At 39.9% G+C, this 15,467-nt stretch overlaps 1 protein-coding gene and 1 non-coding gene across 5 annotated transcripts in view; both read right to left on the bottom strand.

The window, feature by feature from the left end:
* Ccar1 (cell division cycle and apoptosis regulator 1) overlaps window positions 1–15,467 on the bottom strand; it is a 51,822-nt gene that overhangs the window by 20,438 nt on the left and 15,917 nt on the right. For all 4 annotated transcript variants that reach the window (XM_051153148.1, XM_051153144.1, XM_051153146.1 and 1 more), the window contains exons 7-15: window positions 13,252–13,366; window positions 12,941–13,133; window positions 9,237–9,366; window positions 8,439–8,600; window positions 4,748–4,973; window positions 4,165–4,278; window positions 3,516–3,682; window positions 2,571–2,781; window positions 1,684–1,767 (exon numbers count right to left, since the gene is read on the bottom strand). In XM_051153148.1, the coding sequence (XP_051009105.1) occupies window positions 1,684–1,767; window positions 2,571–2,781; window positions 3,516–3,682; window positions 4,165–4,278; window positions 4,748–4,973; window positions 8,439–8,600; window positions 9,237–9,366; window positions 12,941–13,133; window positions 13,252–13,366 (1,402 nt within the window). The remainder of the gene's footprint in view (window positions 1–1,683; window positions 1,768–2,570; window positions 2,782–3,515; window positions 3,683–4,164; window positions 4,279–4,747; window positions 4,974–8,438; window positions 8,601–9,236; window positions 9,367–12,940; window positions 13,134–13,251; window positions 13,367–15,467) is intronic.
* On the bottom strand, window positions 3,813–3,877 carry LOC127196003 (small nucleolar RNA SNORD98). The gene has a single exon (XR_007831411.1). It is a non-coding gene; the product is annotated as a small nucleolar RNA SNORD98 (small nucleolar RNA).

The following is a 15,467-nucleotide window of genomic DNA, read 5'->3' on the forward strand; positions in this document are numbered from 1 at the left end:
AGAACTGCATGCGAAGACCTTGTCTCAAAATGCAGTCCAGCTACAAATAAGCAAGTAATAATCCAGGGTACAGAAACACTATCACAGCCACCTCAGCCGAGCACTTTTGGTTTTCTGTTTCTTTGCTTTCTTGCTTGTTCTTTCTTTTCCAGTTTAGTAGTAAATTTACCTACATTTTATTTTGAAATTTATTATAAAAATCAGATTTATCACTAGGTGTAGTGGCCCATGCCTTTAATTCCAGACTGGGGAGGCAGAGGCAGATAGATCTCTTTAAGTTTGAGGTCAGCTTGGACTACAAAGCCAGACTGTTAAACAGAAAAGCCTTATTCTGAAAATCAATCAATCAGTCAATTCTCCTTTGTTTTTGTTTTGGTTTGTTTTTTAGGGGAGATGTTGGGGTTTTTGTTTTTCGAGACAGAGTTTCTCTGTGTAGCCTTGGCTGTGCTGGACTTGCCTTGTAGACCAGGCAGGCTGGCTTCTGCCTCCCCAGCCTAGAATTAAAGGCTGGGATTACAGGAGTGCACCACCACACACGGTTTTTTGTTTTTGTTTTTTTGGTTCATTAATGCATGACAGGGTTTCTCTTGTAGTCTTGGGCTTGCTTTGTAGACCAGGCCAGCCACGAACTCACACAGAGATCCACCAGACCCCACCTCCCGAGTGGTTTGCTGTTTTTTTGTGTTTTTTTTTTTTTTTTTTTTTTTTGAGACAGGGATTCTATGTGCAGCCTTGGCTGTCTTAGAACTTGTTCTGTAGACCAGACTGGCCTTGAACTCAGAGAACAGTCTGCCTCTGCATTTCATTTTTATCATAAGACCAAGTACTGGGTTTAAAGGTGTGTGCCACCAATGCCTTGACAGCTTTATCTTTTTCCCAATTCTGCTTAAAACTAGGTTAGGCATGGAAATCCCACAATCCTGTTCACTTCTTAAACCAGAAACAGTGCTATCAACATAATTATATTGGAGGCACTGAAAGGTACAACATATCTGAACTGTATATACAGTCTCTTCTATTTAAGTATGTACAGGCACAAAATATCCTAGTTACAGAAGCCAGAGGACTTTACTTTGAATGCCCACATCGTTTATTTATTTGGTTGGTTTCCTTGTGTAGCTCTGTCTGTCTTGGAACTAGCTCTGCAGATCTCACACTCAGAGATCTGCCTGATTCTGCCTCTCAAGTGCTGAGATTAAAGGTGTGTACCACTATGCCCTATCCTGGACACACACCCCCTTTTTTTTCTTTTCTTTTTCTCTTTTTTTAGTTTTTCAAGACAGGGTTTCTCTGTGTAGCCTTGGCTGTCCTGGACTTGCTTTGTAGACAAGGCTGGCCTTGAACTCACAGCGATCCACCTGTCTCTGCCTCCCCAGTGCTGAGATTAAAGGCGTGCCCCGCCGCCACCACAACCCAGCTAAGGCCTAGACCTACTTTTTTTTTTTTTGACAGGGCTACAAAGCAGACTATCTTTATTCACAATCAGGGTGGCAAAGGGAAGATGCCTCCAGCTCAGTCCAAAAGGAAAGCTACTGAGAGGGAAAGAGGTGCGGGGTGGGGGCTCAGCACTCATCCTCGCCGCTTAGACCTCTTTTAACGGCAGGGTCTCCCTCTACATCCTAGGCTAGTCTAAAACTCACTCCCCTGAGTACACATACACAATACGTGTACACTTTCAGTTACCTTCATTGCCTTTGGATCAAGTTTAGACCAATGGGTAGGAGTGGAAATTTCCTTAACTTCACCATCATCCTTCTCTTCTTCATCCTAACACACAAAGGTGAGAACAGCATTACTATTCTGAAACCTTAAAACGTAGGTAATTTATTTTTAAAAGTCTGTTGCTGATCTGTGCAAGGTCACAATGTTTCAGATTGTCTTCTCCTAAAGTTATTATTTAGGCAAGTCCACATACATACATTCTACCACTTTTAACTGATCACAAAGACATCAGCCAATCAAAGCCAGATCTGTGAAACACAAAAGGGTGATAAATTACAACACATAGGATATCGGGATACACAGACACTGCCGGTCTCCACTAACCACACAGTGTGTGATCTTGCCCCAATTTTCAAGCCACCCAAAGATTGATTTAGTAAGACCTCTGAAATGCACCCAAGACGTTGCCACATAGCCTGAAATTTCAAATCTCTCAGACTTGTGGTTGTCCAATTTCAAATATCCATGACTAGAACTGATGACCGTGAAAGAGAAAATTTTTTAAATTTGAGAAAATGGCAAAATGTTTAAAATGGCTTAATACTGAATCTTGCTCAACAACTGGTCCCAGATTCCAGCAAATAGACCTATGATAAAAACAAAATTCTGTGCAAAATAAGCACAACTTTTCTTTGAGGTCTCAGCACTCTTAAATTTAAGTTGGCATAGTAATCAGATTTTTATGAGAAAGGAAAATACAACTATACTGCTGAAAGCTGGATTACCAGTCGCTGTTACCAGTTATGTTCCTCCTTGTGTGTCTGTTATGTAGTGTGTGGTGTGCATTTGTGCCTGTGTTCCTGTGCCTGTGAGAAGCGGAAATAGAAAAAGGGATTAGCGTTCAGTGCCTGTTCTCCATCAGCCTTCTTGCGTTCACCCTGAAGCTTCTCGACCAGCTGCTGCTTGTATCCTCGGGAGAGGGTTTCCCACTCTGAGCGGGTGGGAAGGCAATGCCAAACATCCGGGAAAAATAAAACCACTGTCTCCACATGAGCTGGAACTGTACGCCCCTTGTGGGTCTCCTCAGGGCGATGGTATCGAATCTCTGCAAAACGGTACCTGTTGCAAGGGAAGAAGCATGTTGGAAAAAAAATTCTACAATACATTTTAAAGACCCTAGTTCACTTGTAGCACATCAAGTAAAGAAATTTTGCTGCAAGAACTTGAGGTTGGTCTAAAGAAAAAAAAATTATAGAAGCCATAGTTCCTCTTTTGGTACATTTGTGTAATTGTTTATTGGTTAAAAGAATACATTTCCACAAAGAATCTTCTGATTTGATTACAGAGCTACCCATATTTTATAGAATACCTGAAGAAGCTGGAAAGCTGTTCAGATTTCATGTGCTAAAAAAAGAATATTCTCAATTAAATGGTGAGAAATACACTAAAATACACAGGACAAATAAGCCTCAAGAGAAAATATGGCTGAACAAAAATAATCAGCAACTACATCACTTTATAACAAAGGAACAATAATGAAATGAAGTTCTCTCTGGACGATCTTCTCCAGCTATACATGAAATGAAAAATATTTTCAACATACATCCAATTTTCAAAGTACAGCATAATGAAACATTTAAATTTTCAGTGTATTTTGATTAGTTCTTAGTACCCCTTCCCCAAAACATTTTTGGCACCAAATAAACTTTTGCTACAAATGGGGGTTTTCCTTTGAGATTACCTGCATGACCAGTGTTGACACAATAAGGAAAGGGGGTAACGGTTGTTTGACAAAAACAACTACATAAACTATGAGAAAACAATTCCTAATCAAGAAATGAAATGGTACTTACCATTGTGTGCACACACTTAGATCAATGCCTGTCAGGGCCTTACAACAACGAATGGCAGTCTTAATCAACACAGAGGGGTCTTTTTCTGGGTTTGGTCCATCCAGCGAAGGAGACCAATGGCCTCCAATGGCCATGGCTTCATCCTTGCCTTTCATGCCCACTAGAAACTAATTCAAAACAAAGAATCATTTACATACATAATGTGGCCCATCACATTACAGACAGATACTTGGAAAGGAAAGGTACAAACCTTCCCAAGATCATTTTTACTACCTCTGGAATCTGTCAGTCAAGGAAGAGTTCAGTTCCTCATGTTCCACACTGCATTTCAGCAATGGAATAGGATTTACGCATCATAACTCATCCTCTAAAATACTTGACCAAATAGGAGTTCTTTTAAAGAAACAAACTATGTACAAATACAAATTTCGACAGAACCTGGCAGATTTTACTAGACAAGTATCAAACTCACAGCTGAACTAGAAACACACGAATAATACACAGAAAAAGTCTAATTATTTAAAACTAGATTTAATATTATTAAACTAACTTATAAGATTTAAATGTACTTGTTTCCAATCTTATGCAAACACAGTGAGAACTAAGATGAATATATCCAACTAATATCAAAATAAACATTTCATTTTACCTTAACAAGTCTAGCAGGATGCTGAAATCCATCACGAAGTTCTTGCGGGTCTTCAGCAAGAGCACATGACTTATGATATAAATCTTCCATACTAGGGCTAGCCATCAGCATTACCTATTATAGTCAAATAATTCAATCCTGTCAAAAGTCTAAAGTAATGTAAAAAAAATGAGAAGCACTACTAAACATTACACATAAGATTTTTTTCCCCTAAAAATGGAATGTAAATGCTACAGAAAAAAATGGTATTAGATGTCTTATTAACATGACATTTTCAAGAAGCAATTTTCAGATCCATCTTTTGGAACAGAAACAGCTGTCGCAGCAATACACTGAAAGCTAGCCTGAAGACTAGTATTTAGCACATTGACCAGCATTAAGTTTTATCCTTGTCTATAGGAAATCTCATCAACTTACATTTTTGAAGTTTAAAATGACAAAAACAATAGCTCTTGTTTTATAGTGTAAGAATTAAGATGGGATAAAACAACAATTTTAAATAGGAAATAGAAAACCAGGCAAAGAAACAGGGATAACTTCAGAAGCTATGAATTCAAAACGGGTATCACAACGGAGTACAAACCTTTGCACTGTACAGGTGGTCAGCATCAGGTGGATCAAGAACAGCAATATTTTTTTCTAAGGACTCTACTTCTCTGTGCATCACATAAAAATTGCAGTAATTTCCCAGTTGAAACGGTCTTGACAAAGGAAAAGCATCCACCCATGTAAACTGAGCATCAAAAAAGTCACTAGGAATATATAAATTCTGATAACGACGCCTTAGCTCCATCATGTCACAACTGGGGCTGAAAAAGACAAAAATAGTGAATAAACAACTTTAAGAATAGAGGTTATGTTTATATATACTCACTTTTGAAGCTATATAAAATTTGATCAAGTAAAAATGAGCAGATTCAGCCAGGTGTGGTGGCACATGCCTTTAATCCCAGCGCTTGGGAGGCAGAGGCAGGTGGATCACTGTGAATTCGAAGCAAGCCTGGTCTACAAAGAGAGTCCAGGACAGGCAAGGCAAAAAAAAAAAAAAAAAAAAAAAAAAAAAAAAAGGTTTTGGCCGGGCGTGGTGGTGCATGCCTTTAATCCCTGCACTTGGGAGGCAGAGGCAGGTGGATTGCTGTGAGTTCAAGGCCAGTCTGATCTACAAAGCAAGTCCAGGACAGCCAGGGGTACACAGAGAAACCCTGTCTTGAAAAAACAAACAAAGAAACAAAAAAGAAAATGGAGAAAAAATTGAACAGATTCAAACCTGTATATACACTTTGCTGAATGATATTCTAAATGTTACTTTTTACTTCTCTATTTTTTGTGCCCATCTTATAATTCCTTAGAAAGACCCTGTGAAATATCTATAAGCCAATTCCATAGGACATCTGCACAAAAGTTTTTCTCCTTCAGTTGGAAGTATGTATACTTGAAAGAAAATTACAGTTCACATAGAAAATGTATAAAAAAAATAATGAGATGCACCAAGTTAGTATTTAAATGCCTTTCAGTCACATTTATGCTACGTAGAAAACTACATTTTATTCTATAGAAAGTGCCTAGATTAAACATACTTAAATTTAAAAAGTTAATAGGAGTCAGGTGTGATGGAACCTGAATCCACACATTCCAGAGGCAGAGCCAGGCAGGAGGCCTCAAGGAGAATTCGTGTGAAGGCAAAATCCAAATTAGCTTTAGACTGATTATATATAACTACATACCCTCAACATAAAAGATCTGCATCTATACCAGATTAGTGTGTAAAGAGGGTTACGTTTCTCGCTGTTTCTATCTGACAATGACTTTCTAAGAAAAGCTGTGCATGTACATTTTGTCTGTATGTGTTGTACAGCAGGTGAATACATGCTGCCCGAAGAGGTCAGAAGAGGGTATCAGAACCCCTTAAAAATGAACAGTGAGGGGGCTGGACAGATGGCTCAGTGGGTAAGAGCACTGACTGCTCTTCTGAAGGACCCGGGTTCAATTTCCAGCACCCATATAGCAGCTCACAACTGTCTATAACTCCAAGATCTGACACCTTCACACAGACATACATGCAGGCAAAACACCATCGTATATAAAATAAAAAAATAAATATTTTCAGCACTCAGGAGGCAGAGGCAGGTGCAACTCTGAGTTCGAGGCCAGCCTGATGTACAAAGCAAGTCCAGGACAGCCAAGGCTACACAAAGAAACCCTGTCTTGAAAAACAAACAAAAAACAACAACAAAAGACTAGTTAGAGCAGTTTGAAAGAGAAGGGTCCATAAAAGTTCTTTATCAACGAGGTTAAAATCCCTAAACATCTGACTGATGCTTACTTCAAGAAGCAGCAGCTGCGCAAGCCCAGGCACCAGGAGGGCGCGATCTTTGACGCAGACAAGGAGAAACACGAGGTTACCCAGCAGCGCAGGGCTGTGGACTTGCAGATTTTGCCAAAGATCCAAGCCGTTCCTCAGCTGCAGGGCTACTGCAACCTCAGTTCTCTCTGAGAAACGGGAAGTAGCCTCACACACTGGTATTCTAAGTTGCTAACAACCTAATTAAACAGCTTCATAACTTAAAAAGAAAGAAAGAAAAAATGGTCCCTACTGGCTCATATATTTGAATGCTTGCTCTGCAGTTGGTGGGAATTTTCAGGAAGGATTAGAAATGTGTGTCACTGGGAGTGGGCTTCCAAAAGCCCATAAGATTCTCAGTTACTTCTTTCTGTCTCTGACTTGTGCTTGTAGATAAGCTACTTTGACATAAGCTACAGAACCATGCCTGTCTGCTTGTTGCCACTTGATGTGACATGAAGGTTATGCAACTTATTACCCTCCTCGAGAATCGTAAGCCCCAAATTAAATGTGTTCTTTTATAAGTTGCCTTAGTCATGATGTCTCTTCACAGCAATAGAAAATTTACTAAAGCCAGGTGTTAGTAGTGCACACCTCTAATCCCAGCACTCGGGAGGCAGAGGCAGACAGAGCAAGTTCCAGGACATCTCCAGGACTGTAAACATATACAGAGAAACCCTTGTCTTGAGAAACCAAAAAGAAAAGAAAAGAAATACAGATTTTCTGTGGATGTAGCTCAATAGTAAAAAACTTACAGAATTTCTTAAAGATTTTTTTGGTATTGTTGTTTTGGTTTTACAAGACAGGGTTTCTCTGTGTAGCCTTGGCTGTCCTGGACTCCCTTTGTAAACCAGACTGACCTCAAACTCACAGCAATCCAACTGCCTCTGCCTCCCCAGTGATGAGATTACAGGCATGAGCCACCTCGCCCAGCTCCAAAAGGTCTTATGTTGCAAAACACCACCAATATTTCCTTATCAATACAGCTATGTAGAGGAAAACCATTTACAGATGCTAATATAATATCACTGTCATAATAACAGAAATGTAGAAAAAAATACCACAAAGGTTTTTTGTTTAAAAAAAATTTTAAGGAAGGCAGTTATGTACAAAAATTTTCAGAGCTGGAGAGGTGGTTCAGAGGTTAGGTGCACTGGCTGCTCTTTCAGAGGTCCTGAGTTCAATTCCCAGCAACCACATGGTGGCTCACAACCATCTATAATGAGATCTGGTGCCCTCTTCTGGCCCGCAGGCACACATGCAGGCAGAGCACAGTATATGTTATAAAAAAAACTTTTAAAAAATCTTAAAAAATTTTTTTTCAGGCCGGGCGTGGTGGCGCACACCTTTAACCCCAGCACTCGGGAGGCAGAGGCAGGCGGATCGCTGTGAGTTCGAGGCCAGCCTGGTCTACAAAGTGAGTCCAGGACAGCCAAGGCTACACAGAGAGACCCTGTCTCGAAAAACCAAAAAAAAAAAAAAAAAAAAAAATTTTTTTTCAGGCCGGGCGTGGTGGCGCACACCTTTAACCCCAGCACTCGGGAGGCAGAGGCAGGCGGATCGCTGTGAGTTCGAGGCCAGCCTGGTCTGCAAAGTGAGTCCAGGATGGCCAAGGCTACACAGAGAAACCCTGTCTCGAAAAAACAAAACAAAAACAAAAACAAAAAAAAATTTTTTTTCCAAGTCACATCTTGCTCCAAAGAGTAACATCAATAATGGAACAGTGGCTAAGTACAAACAATTCATATCCCTCACACTAGCTCATAATCATGTTAGTGTAAGGAAGTTTTGAGTTCTACAGCTACAGAAGACAAGCTTTAAAACTTTATTTGCAATGTGTTTATTTGATGTCTTGGACATTTGTGTAAAACAATGTCACTAATAACAAAATTAAATAACAAACAAACAAAAGAGCACAGAAGGGAAAACTTACCAATCCAAAGAAAACTTTGAAAACTGTACTGTGTATCGTGGAACCACACGACGGACTCTGCGAGGGGATCGCTCTCTTTCTCTCCTGGGTGACCTCTCCCGGGAACGTTTCCTTTGAGGCGATCTTTCTCTGGATCTGCGTCTTTCTCTGTCCCTTTCACGACTTAAAGCAAGAATTTAAAAAATTACTCTGGGGCCAACAGGGTGGCTCAGCAGGTGCAGGCGCTGCTATCAAACTTGAGAACCTGAGTTTCATTCCCAGAAACTACGTGTGGAAGGAAAGGACAGACTCCTCCAAGTCTTCCTCTGGACTTTACACATATACCATGGCAACACAAATTAAATAACTGCTAATATTTACTGGTAGTCCTTGCCAGGCATGGTGATGTATACCTTTAATCTCAACACTCGGCAGAGGCAAGTAGATCTAGTACAAGTTCTTGGCCATCTGAGGCTATATAGTTAGATACAAATAAATAGCTCTCTTAATTTTTTTTCTTTCTTTCCTTTGTTTGTTTGTTTATTCATTTTTGACAGTCATGTTATATAGACCAGGCTGGCTTGGGACAACTTCCAATTTTTTTTCCACTTATTTTTTATTTTATGCATATGAGTGTTTTGTCTACATCTATGTCTGTGCACCCCATGTATGCCTGAGAAAGGCAAAAAAGAGCATGGAAAGCCCCAAAACTAGTGTTACATACAGATGGTTATCTACCAACCTGGGTCCACACAAGAGCAGACAGTGCTCTTACCTCTAAGCTATTTCTCCAGCACACAATGCTACTTTCAAACATACCTTCGGTCATCTTTTCTATTAGGTACTTGATCCCCTCTGTCATTCCTTCCAGAAAATCTAGATGGTGGATCTAATCTCCGTGCAGGTTGTGGCTGTGACACTATCCGAACAGGAGGCTGCAATAAGCCAGCTTCAATAGATACAAAAGAAAAAACAAAATTGTTAAACAATACTCAAAATGTATTCCATGCCTGTGTAAGATAAATATAAACATGCAGGTAGGATTTACCAAAGTTCTCTTTTTGCAAGTAAGCAAATTACATAGTTATTTTCAAAGGAAAATGTATTGCTTGGTGATTTCCTGGTACTGAAAACTAAAAACTTTCATTTTAAAACAGCAAACTATTTTCCCATATAGGACAATAAGCTCAACTTCTTTGGTACAATGGAAGCAAAATAGGGATCTGTGTTTAAAAAAAAAAAAACAATGTGGCCAGGTACAATAGTGCACTCCTGTAATCCCAGCACTCAGGGAAACAGAGGCAGGAGATCTCTGTGAGTTCGAGGCCTGCTTGGCCTACAAGGCAAGTCCAGGAGAGCCAATGCTACAGAGAGAAACCCTATCTTGAAAAACAAAAAACAAATAAAAGCCAAAAAAACATTGTGTATCACAGTTCTTCTTTGACAGGTGTGATGGTTCATGCCTTTAATCCCAGGGAGACAGAAGCAGGTAGGAATCTGTGAGTATAAATCCAGCCTGGTCTATAAATCAAGTTACAAGACAGCCAGGTCTACATAGTGAGGTCATCTCAAACAAACAAAAAACATCAGTGAAATTCTACTGAAATTCTTCAAAACAAAACTGCCTTTGGCTCCTGTCTAGAACCATCAATAATGACTGTTGTCAATCAGTTGAAAGGAGAGGCAAACCAAAAGCACTGGTGTTATTTAATTTTTTTTAACTGGCTTGCTGGTTTTATGTCATAAAAACTAAACACTATGTTTGTGTGTGATGATTGAAACCACACCAAGCACCTTGCCTATGTGTAATACTGAGCTGCATCTTGGACCTCACCAATTATGTTTTTATTTTATTAACCAATTTTTTAAAATGTTTATTTTCTGCGTATAAAGCTCATTGCCTGCATATATATGGTACACACATATATATGCAGGCAATGAGCTTTATACACATAAAGCCCTGGAACTCATGCTGGCTCGAAAACAAAACAAAACAAAACAACACCACAGCAGGAAAAGCTATGGCTACTAATACCTGTAAATAATCAAATCTAGCATCAGTTAACACTAGGAAAACAGAAAACACCTAAAATAATGCAGCATGAATTTACAAAACATTAACCATAACTAATTCTTGCCAAAACATTTAGACTTACACTTTAGTTTCTATGACAAAGGAACAAGGTAAAAACAACAAAAGGAATCAAAACAAATGCAAAAAGTAAACATTCTAAAAGAATCCATAAGATGTAATAAAGAAATCCAAAATATATAAATTTAGAAAATTGAGTGTGGCAGCACATACATATAATCCCAGCATTTGAAAAGAAGAGGCAGAAGGATCTGGAGTTCAAAATTATGCTTGGCTGCAGAGTGCATCAAAGGCCAGTCTGGGCTATAGGGCCCTTCTCAAAAAACAAAAAAGAAACAACAATCCTGACTCAGCATGTCGGTGGACCACTTGCCACACAATCCTGAACTCTATACGCAGAACCTTAAAAAAGTAGAAGCCGGGCACAGTGGTGCACACCTTTAATCCCAGCACTCGGGAGGCAAAGGCAAGCAGATCACTGTGAGTTCAAAGGCAGCCTGGTCTACAAAGCGAGTGCAGGATAGTTAAGGCTACACAGAGAAACTCTGTCTCGAAAAACAAAAACAAGAAAACCCAACAACAACAAAAAATAGAAGAAAATTGAAAACCTTTCTGTAAAGTTGTCCTCTGACCTTCACCTCTGCATTGTTGGCATACATGTTTATACTCACACAGTACACATGCATACACTAATTAAAAACAGATAGCCGGAGCAGGGGTGGTGCCCCATGCCTGTAATCCCACCACTGAAGGAGGCAGGCTGAGTCCTGTGAGTACAAGGCTATGGCTACACAGAGAAACCCTGTCTCTATAAACAAAAAACAAACAAATGAAAAGATTGGGGGGCAGAGGGAAGGCACCATTGGTAAGATGGCACTGGCTGGTTTTCCACAGGTCATGAGTTCAAATCCCAGCAACCATAAGGTAGCTCATGACCACCCATAAAGCGATCCAATGCCCTCTTCTGGAATGCAGGTGTATATGCATACAGAGAAATCATATATAAAACATAACAACAACAAATCACAATTTTTTTTAAAAAAGGAAGCTGGCAAAATGTCTGTTAGGAGCACTGGCTTCCACCTCAACTTCAATACCTAGCATTCATGTGGCAGCTCACAATTGTCTGTTAACTCCAGTTCTTGAAGATCCAACCCCTTCCTGTGGCGATCAAGGGCACTGGGCATGGAAATGTTGCAAAGACATACATGCAGGCAAAACATTCACACATAAAAATAAATAAATCTAGTTAACTTCCATATGACCCACCTACACCACTCTATATACATACAAAAGATTGTAGTCAATATACCAGAGACCCTTACACACCTATGTTTACAGTAATTCTACTCACAAGAGATAGGAAATGACATTCATCAAACATGGGAAATATAGCATGCATATTATCGATACAACTTTATGCAACCGTCATAATGAGCAAAGATTCAAAACAACAAATACTACATGTTGTTTTTTCATACGGAGATGCTCAATTTAAATGTGTGTGTGTGTGTATTTATATTGTAGATAGCAAAACTATAAAAGAGACTGAGAAAGGGGGATCTCTAGTGAACACAGTGGAATATATACATGGGACATCAGAAAAAGGGACTGAGAGAACAAAATGCATGACAATTATGTATGTTGAGGAAGTGATGGTGTCTATTTTATGTATATTTACTCTAAATATCAGAAAACAAAATAAAAATAAAAAACCTTTCATATTACACTGGTTAGCTTTACTGTCAATGGGAAGCAAGCTGTGATCATCTGGGAAGAGAGTTATCTGCGTCAGACTGTACTATAGGCAAGTCTGAAAGGCATTTTCTTAACCAATGACTGATGTGGGAGGGCCCAGGTCACTGTGTGTGGTCCCACCATTGGGCAGGCGGTGCGGGGAGGTATAAGAAAGAGGTGAGCAAGCCATGGAGAGCAAATCAGGAAGCTGCATCCTCCAGTCTCTGCTTCAATTCCTGCCTCAGCTCCTGTCCTGACTGCCCTTAATGATGGATTATAACCTTAAGTAGGTTTTAGATGGTGTTTTTAAAAAAAGATTTATTTATTTATTATGTACATAGTATTTTGCCCACATGTGTGCCTGCATGCCAGAAAGGGGCACCAGATTGCATTATAGATGGCTGTGAGCCACCATATGGTTAGCGGAAATTGAACTCAGGACCTCTGGAAGAATAGACATAGCTTCTAACCTCTGAGCCATCTCTCCAGCCCCCTTTGATGGCGTTTTACGACAGCAAGAGAAGGGAAACTTCAGAAGTAGAAAAGGTTCTGTTCATGATATCTAAGCGTCCTTTCATGTTTTCCCCAAGTCCATGATATTTTTGGAATTAGAAGCATGTTCTTACTATTTAAGCAGTTTAAACATCTATACATTCATTGGAAACAAGAAACAAACATGCATTACATGTAATACCTTTCTGCTGTGGCTGCTGTAGTAAGGGCTGTGGCTGGGTCTGCAACAGTGGTGTAATAGAAGCAGCTGAGATCTGGGCCTGCAGTAGTGACTGGGGTTGGGGCTGGGCTTGGACACCAAATGTTGTCTGTGGCACAATCGGCTGAATAACAGCAGTAGGAGTCTTCAGTAAAGGTTGGGTTTGGGACTGATTCTAAAAACAAACCAAAATAAATATATAAATAAAATAATTGCTTTAAAAAGAAATTGCACTGTAAAACATAAAAGCCAAGTATCAAGTTTCTATAGTACCAAATTCAATAATTATGTACCTGATTTGGTAGTGTTTGAATTCTTTGTGCATTCCATTTAAAAGGCATATTAGGATTGTAAGTTGCTTCAACCAATACTCTATCACCAACTTGAGGGGTTTTCCCTTTAACAGCACTGGGAGAAACAAAGAGAAAAATATAAGCATAAAAAATATTCTTCCAAATAGATTTATATACAATAAAAAGAATTTCCCACACAAAACATTTATACACCTTTTGTTTTGCTTCTTTTCTTTTGGAGACAGGGTCTCTTTATGTGCTTTGGCATGCCTAGAAATCACTATGTATGCCAAGCTGGCTTCAGAGATCTAACTAGCCCTGTCTTTCAAAGGCTACAGTGATTTTATATGCACCACATTTGTATCATGGAGATCAGAAGAGGGTATCTAATCCCCAAAACCAAACTAGCAGATGGTTAGGAACCATATCAGGTGATGGGAACCAGACATAGTCTTCTGAAAGCATAACGAGTGCTTTAAACTGCTGAGCCATCTCTACAGCCCCTAAAGATTTATTTTTATTTTTAATTATCTATTCTGGGTCTGATGTGCATATATATGCTTACATGAATTGGTACCCTAGGAGTTATAGGCAGTTGTGAGTCACTTGACATGGATGCTAGGAATTGAACAATAGTCCTTCGCAATGGCATGAAGTGCCCTTAACTGCAGAGCCATCTTTCCAGTCCTAGATTCATTTATTTATACAGCATCCTGCCTGAATGCACGCCTGTACACTAGAAGAGAGTACCAGCTCTCTTTATAGATGATTGTGAGTCATCATGTGTTTGCTGGGACTTTTGAAGAGCAGCCAGTGCTCTTAACCTCTGAGCCATCGCCCTAGACTCCTTATCAAGCTGACTACATTTCACCTTCTACTGTATGTAAGCAAGGCTTCAAGTATAGGAACAATTTGTCCTTTTATTTTCTCAGTGTTCCTCTATGTACAAAACGGTCCTACTGTAATAGCCTAAGAATAAGATTTTAGAAAAAAGAAGCCCAACAACAGGAAAATCTCAAATAACAACTAGTTTTCCTAACATAGTATTTAATTCTAAGGAAGGGTCATTAAAACTACCTAAGGTAAGATGGCTAAGTGGGCACAGCCTTATGCTGTGCAAGCATAAGGACCTGAGTTCCAATCACCAGAATCCACATAAAGGGCTGGGCATGGTTCCATACACCTGTACCCAGTGTTGTAAGGAGTAGAGACAGAAGGGTCATTGGGTTTTGCTGGACACTAGCCTAGCTCCAGGATCAGTGATAAACCCTGATTCAAAGGCAGGGCTGGGAGGGGTGGTATGTCTTTTAATCCCAGCACTGAGAAAGCAGAGGCAGGCAGATCTTTTCTGTGAATTCAAGTCCAGTCTGGTGTTTAGTCAACATATAGTGTTCCAGACCACTAAGGCTACAAAGTAAAACCCTGTCTCCTCCCACCAAAAAAAAAAAAAAAAAAAAAGAGGACACCCCATGATCCTCCTCTGTTCACACACTCCTGCAACACTCCCTGCATGCACATATACAACACATACATCACAGGGTACACACACACACACAAACACACACACATACAGACACACGTATAAATAACCTTAAAAAAAAATCCTGTTTCCTGCAACAGCTGCCACAAAAGCTAGGAAGTAAATACCATTATCAGAACACCACTAAGGAAGTAGAGGCTTTTGGATCTCTATGAGATCAAGGTCTACAGGGTGAATCCAGAAATAGCCAAGCCTACACAGAAAAAAAGAAAAAAGAAAAACAACTATTTGTCATACGGGGTGGTCTACATCTTTAATCCTAGCGCCCAGAAGGGAGTAGATGGATATTTATGAGTTCAAGGCCATCCTGGTCTACATAGCAAGTTCTAGTCAGCCAAGGCTATATAGTAAACACTGCATAAAAACTAACCAAACCGCCGGGCGTGGTGGCCCATGCCTTTAATCCTGGCTCAGCATGTGGGTGGACCACTTGCCACACAAGCAAGGCGGGCACGGTGGCACAGGCCTTTAATCCCTTGGGAGGCAGAGGCAGAGGCAGGCGGATCATTGAGTTTGAGGCCTGCCTGGTCTACAAAGTGAGTCTGGGACAGCCAAGGCTACAGAGACAAACACTGTCTCGAAAAACCAAAACCAAAACCAAACCAAACTAACCAAACCAAACCAAAAAACAAAAACTCGTAATGTTCTTTCGCCAGGCATCATGACAAACACTTTT

This window comes from Acomys russatus, chromosome 11 (genome assembly GCF_903995435.1).
Source record: "Acomys russatus chromosome 11, mAcoRus1.1, whole genome shotgun sequence".
Taxonomy (NCBI): domain Eukaryota; kingdom Metazoa; phylum Chordata; class Mammalia; order Rodentia; family Muridae; genus Acomys; species Acomys russatus.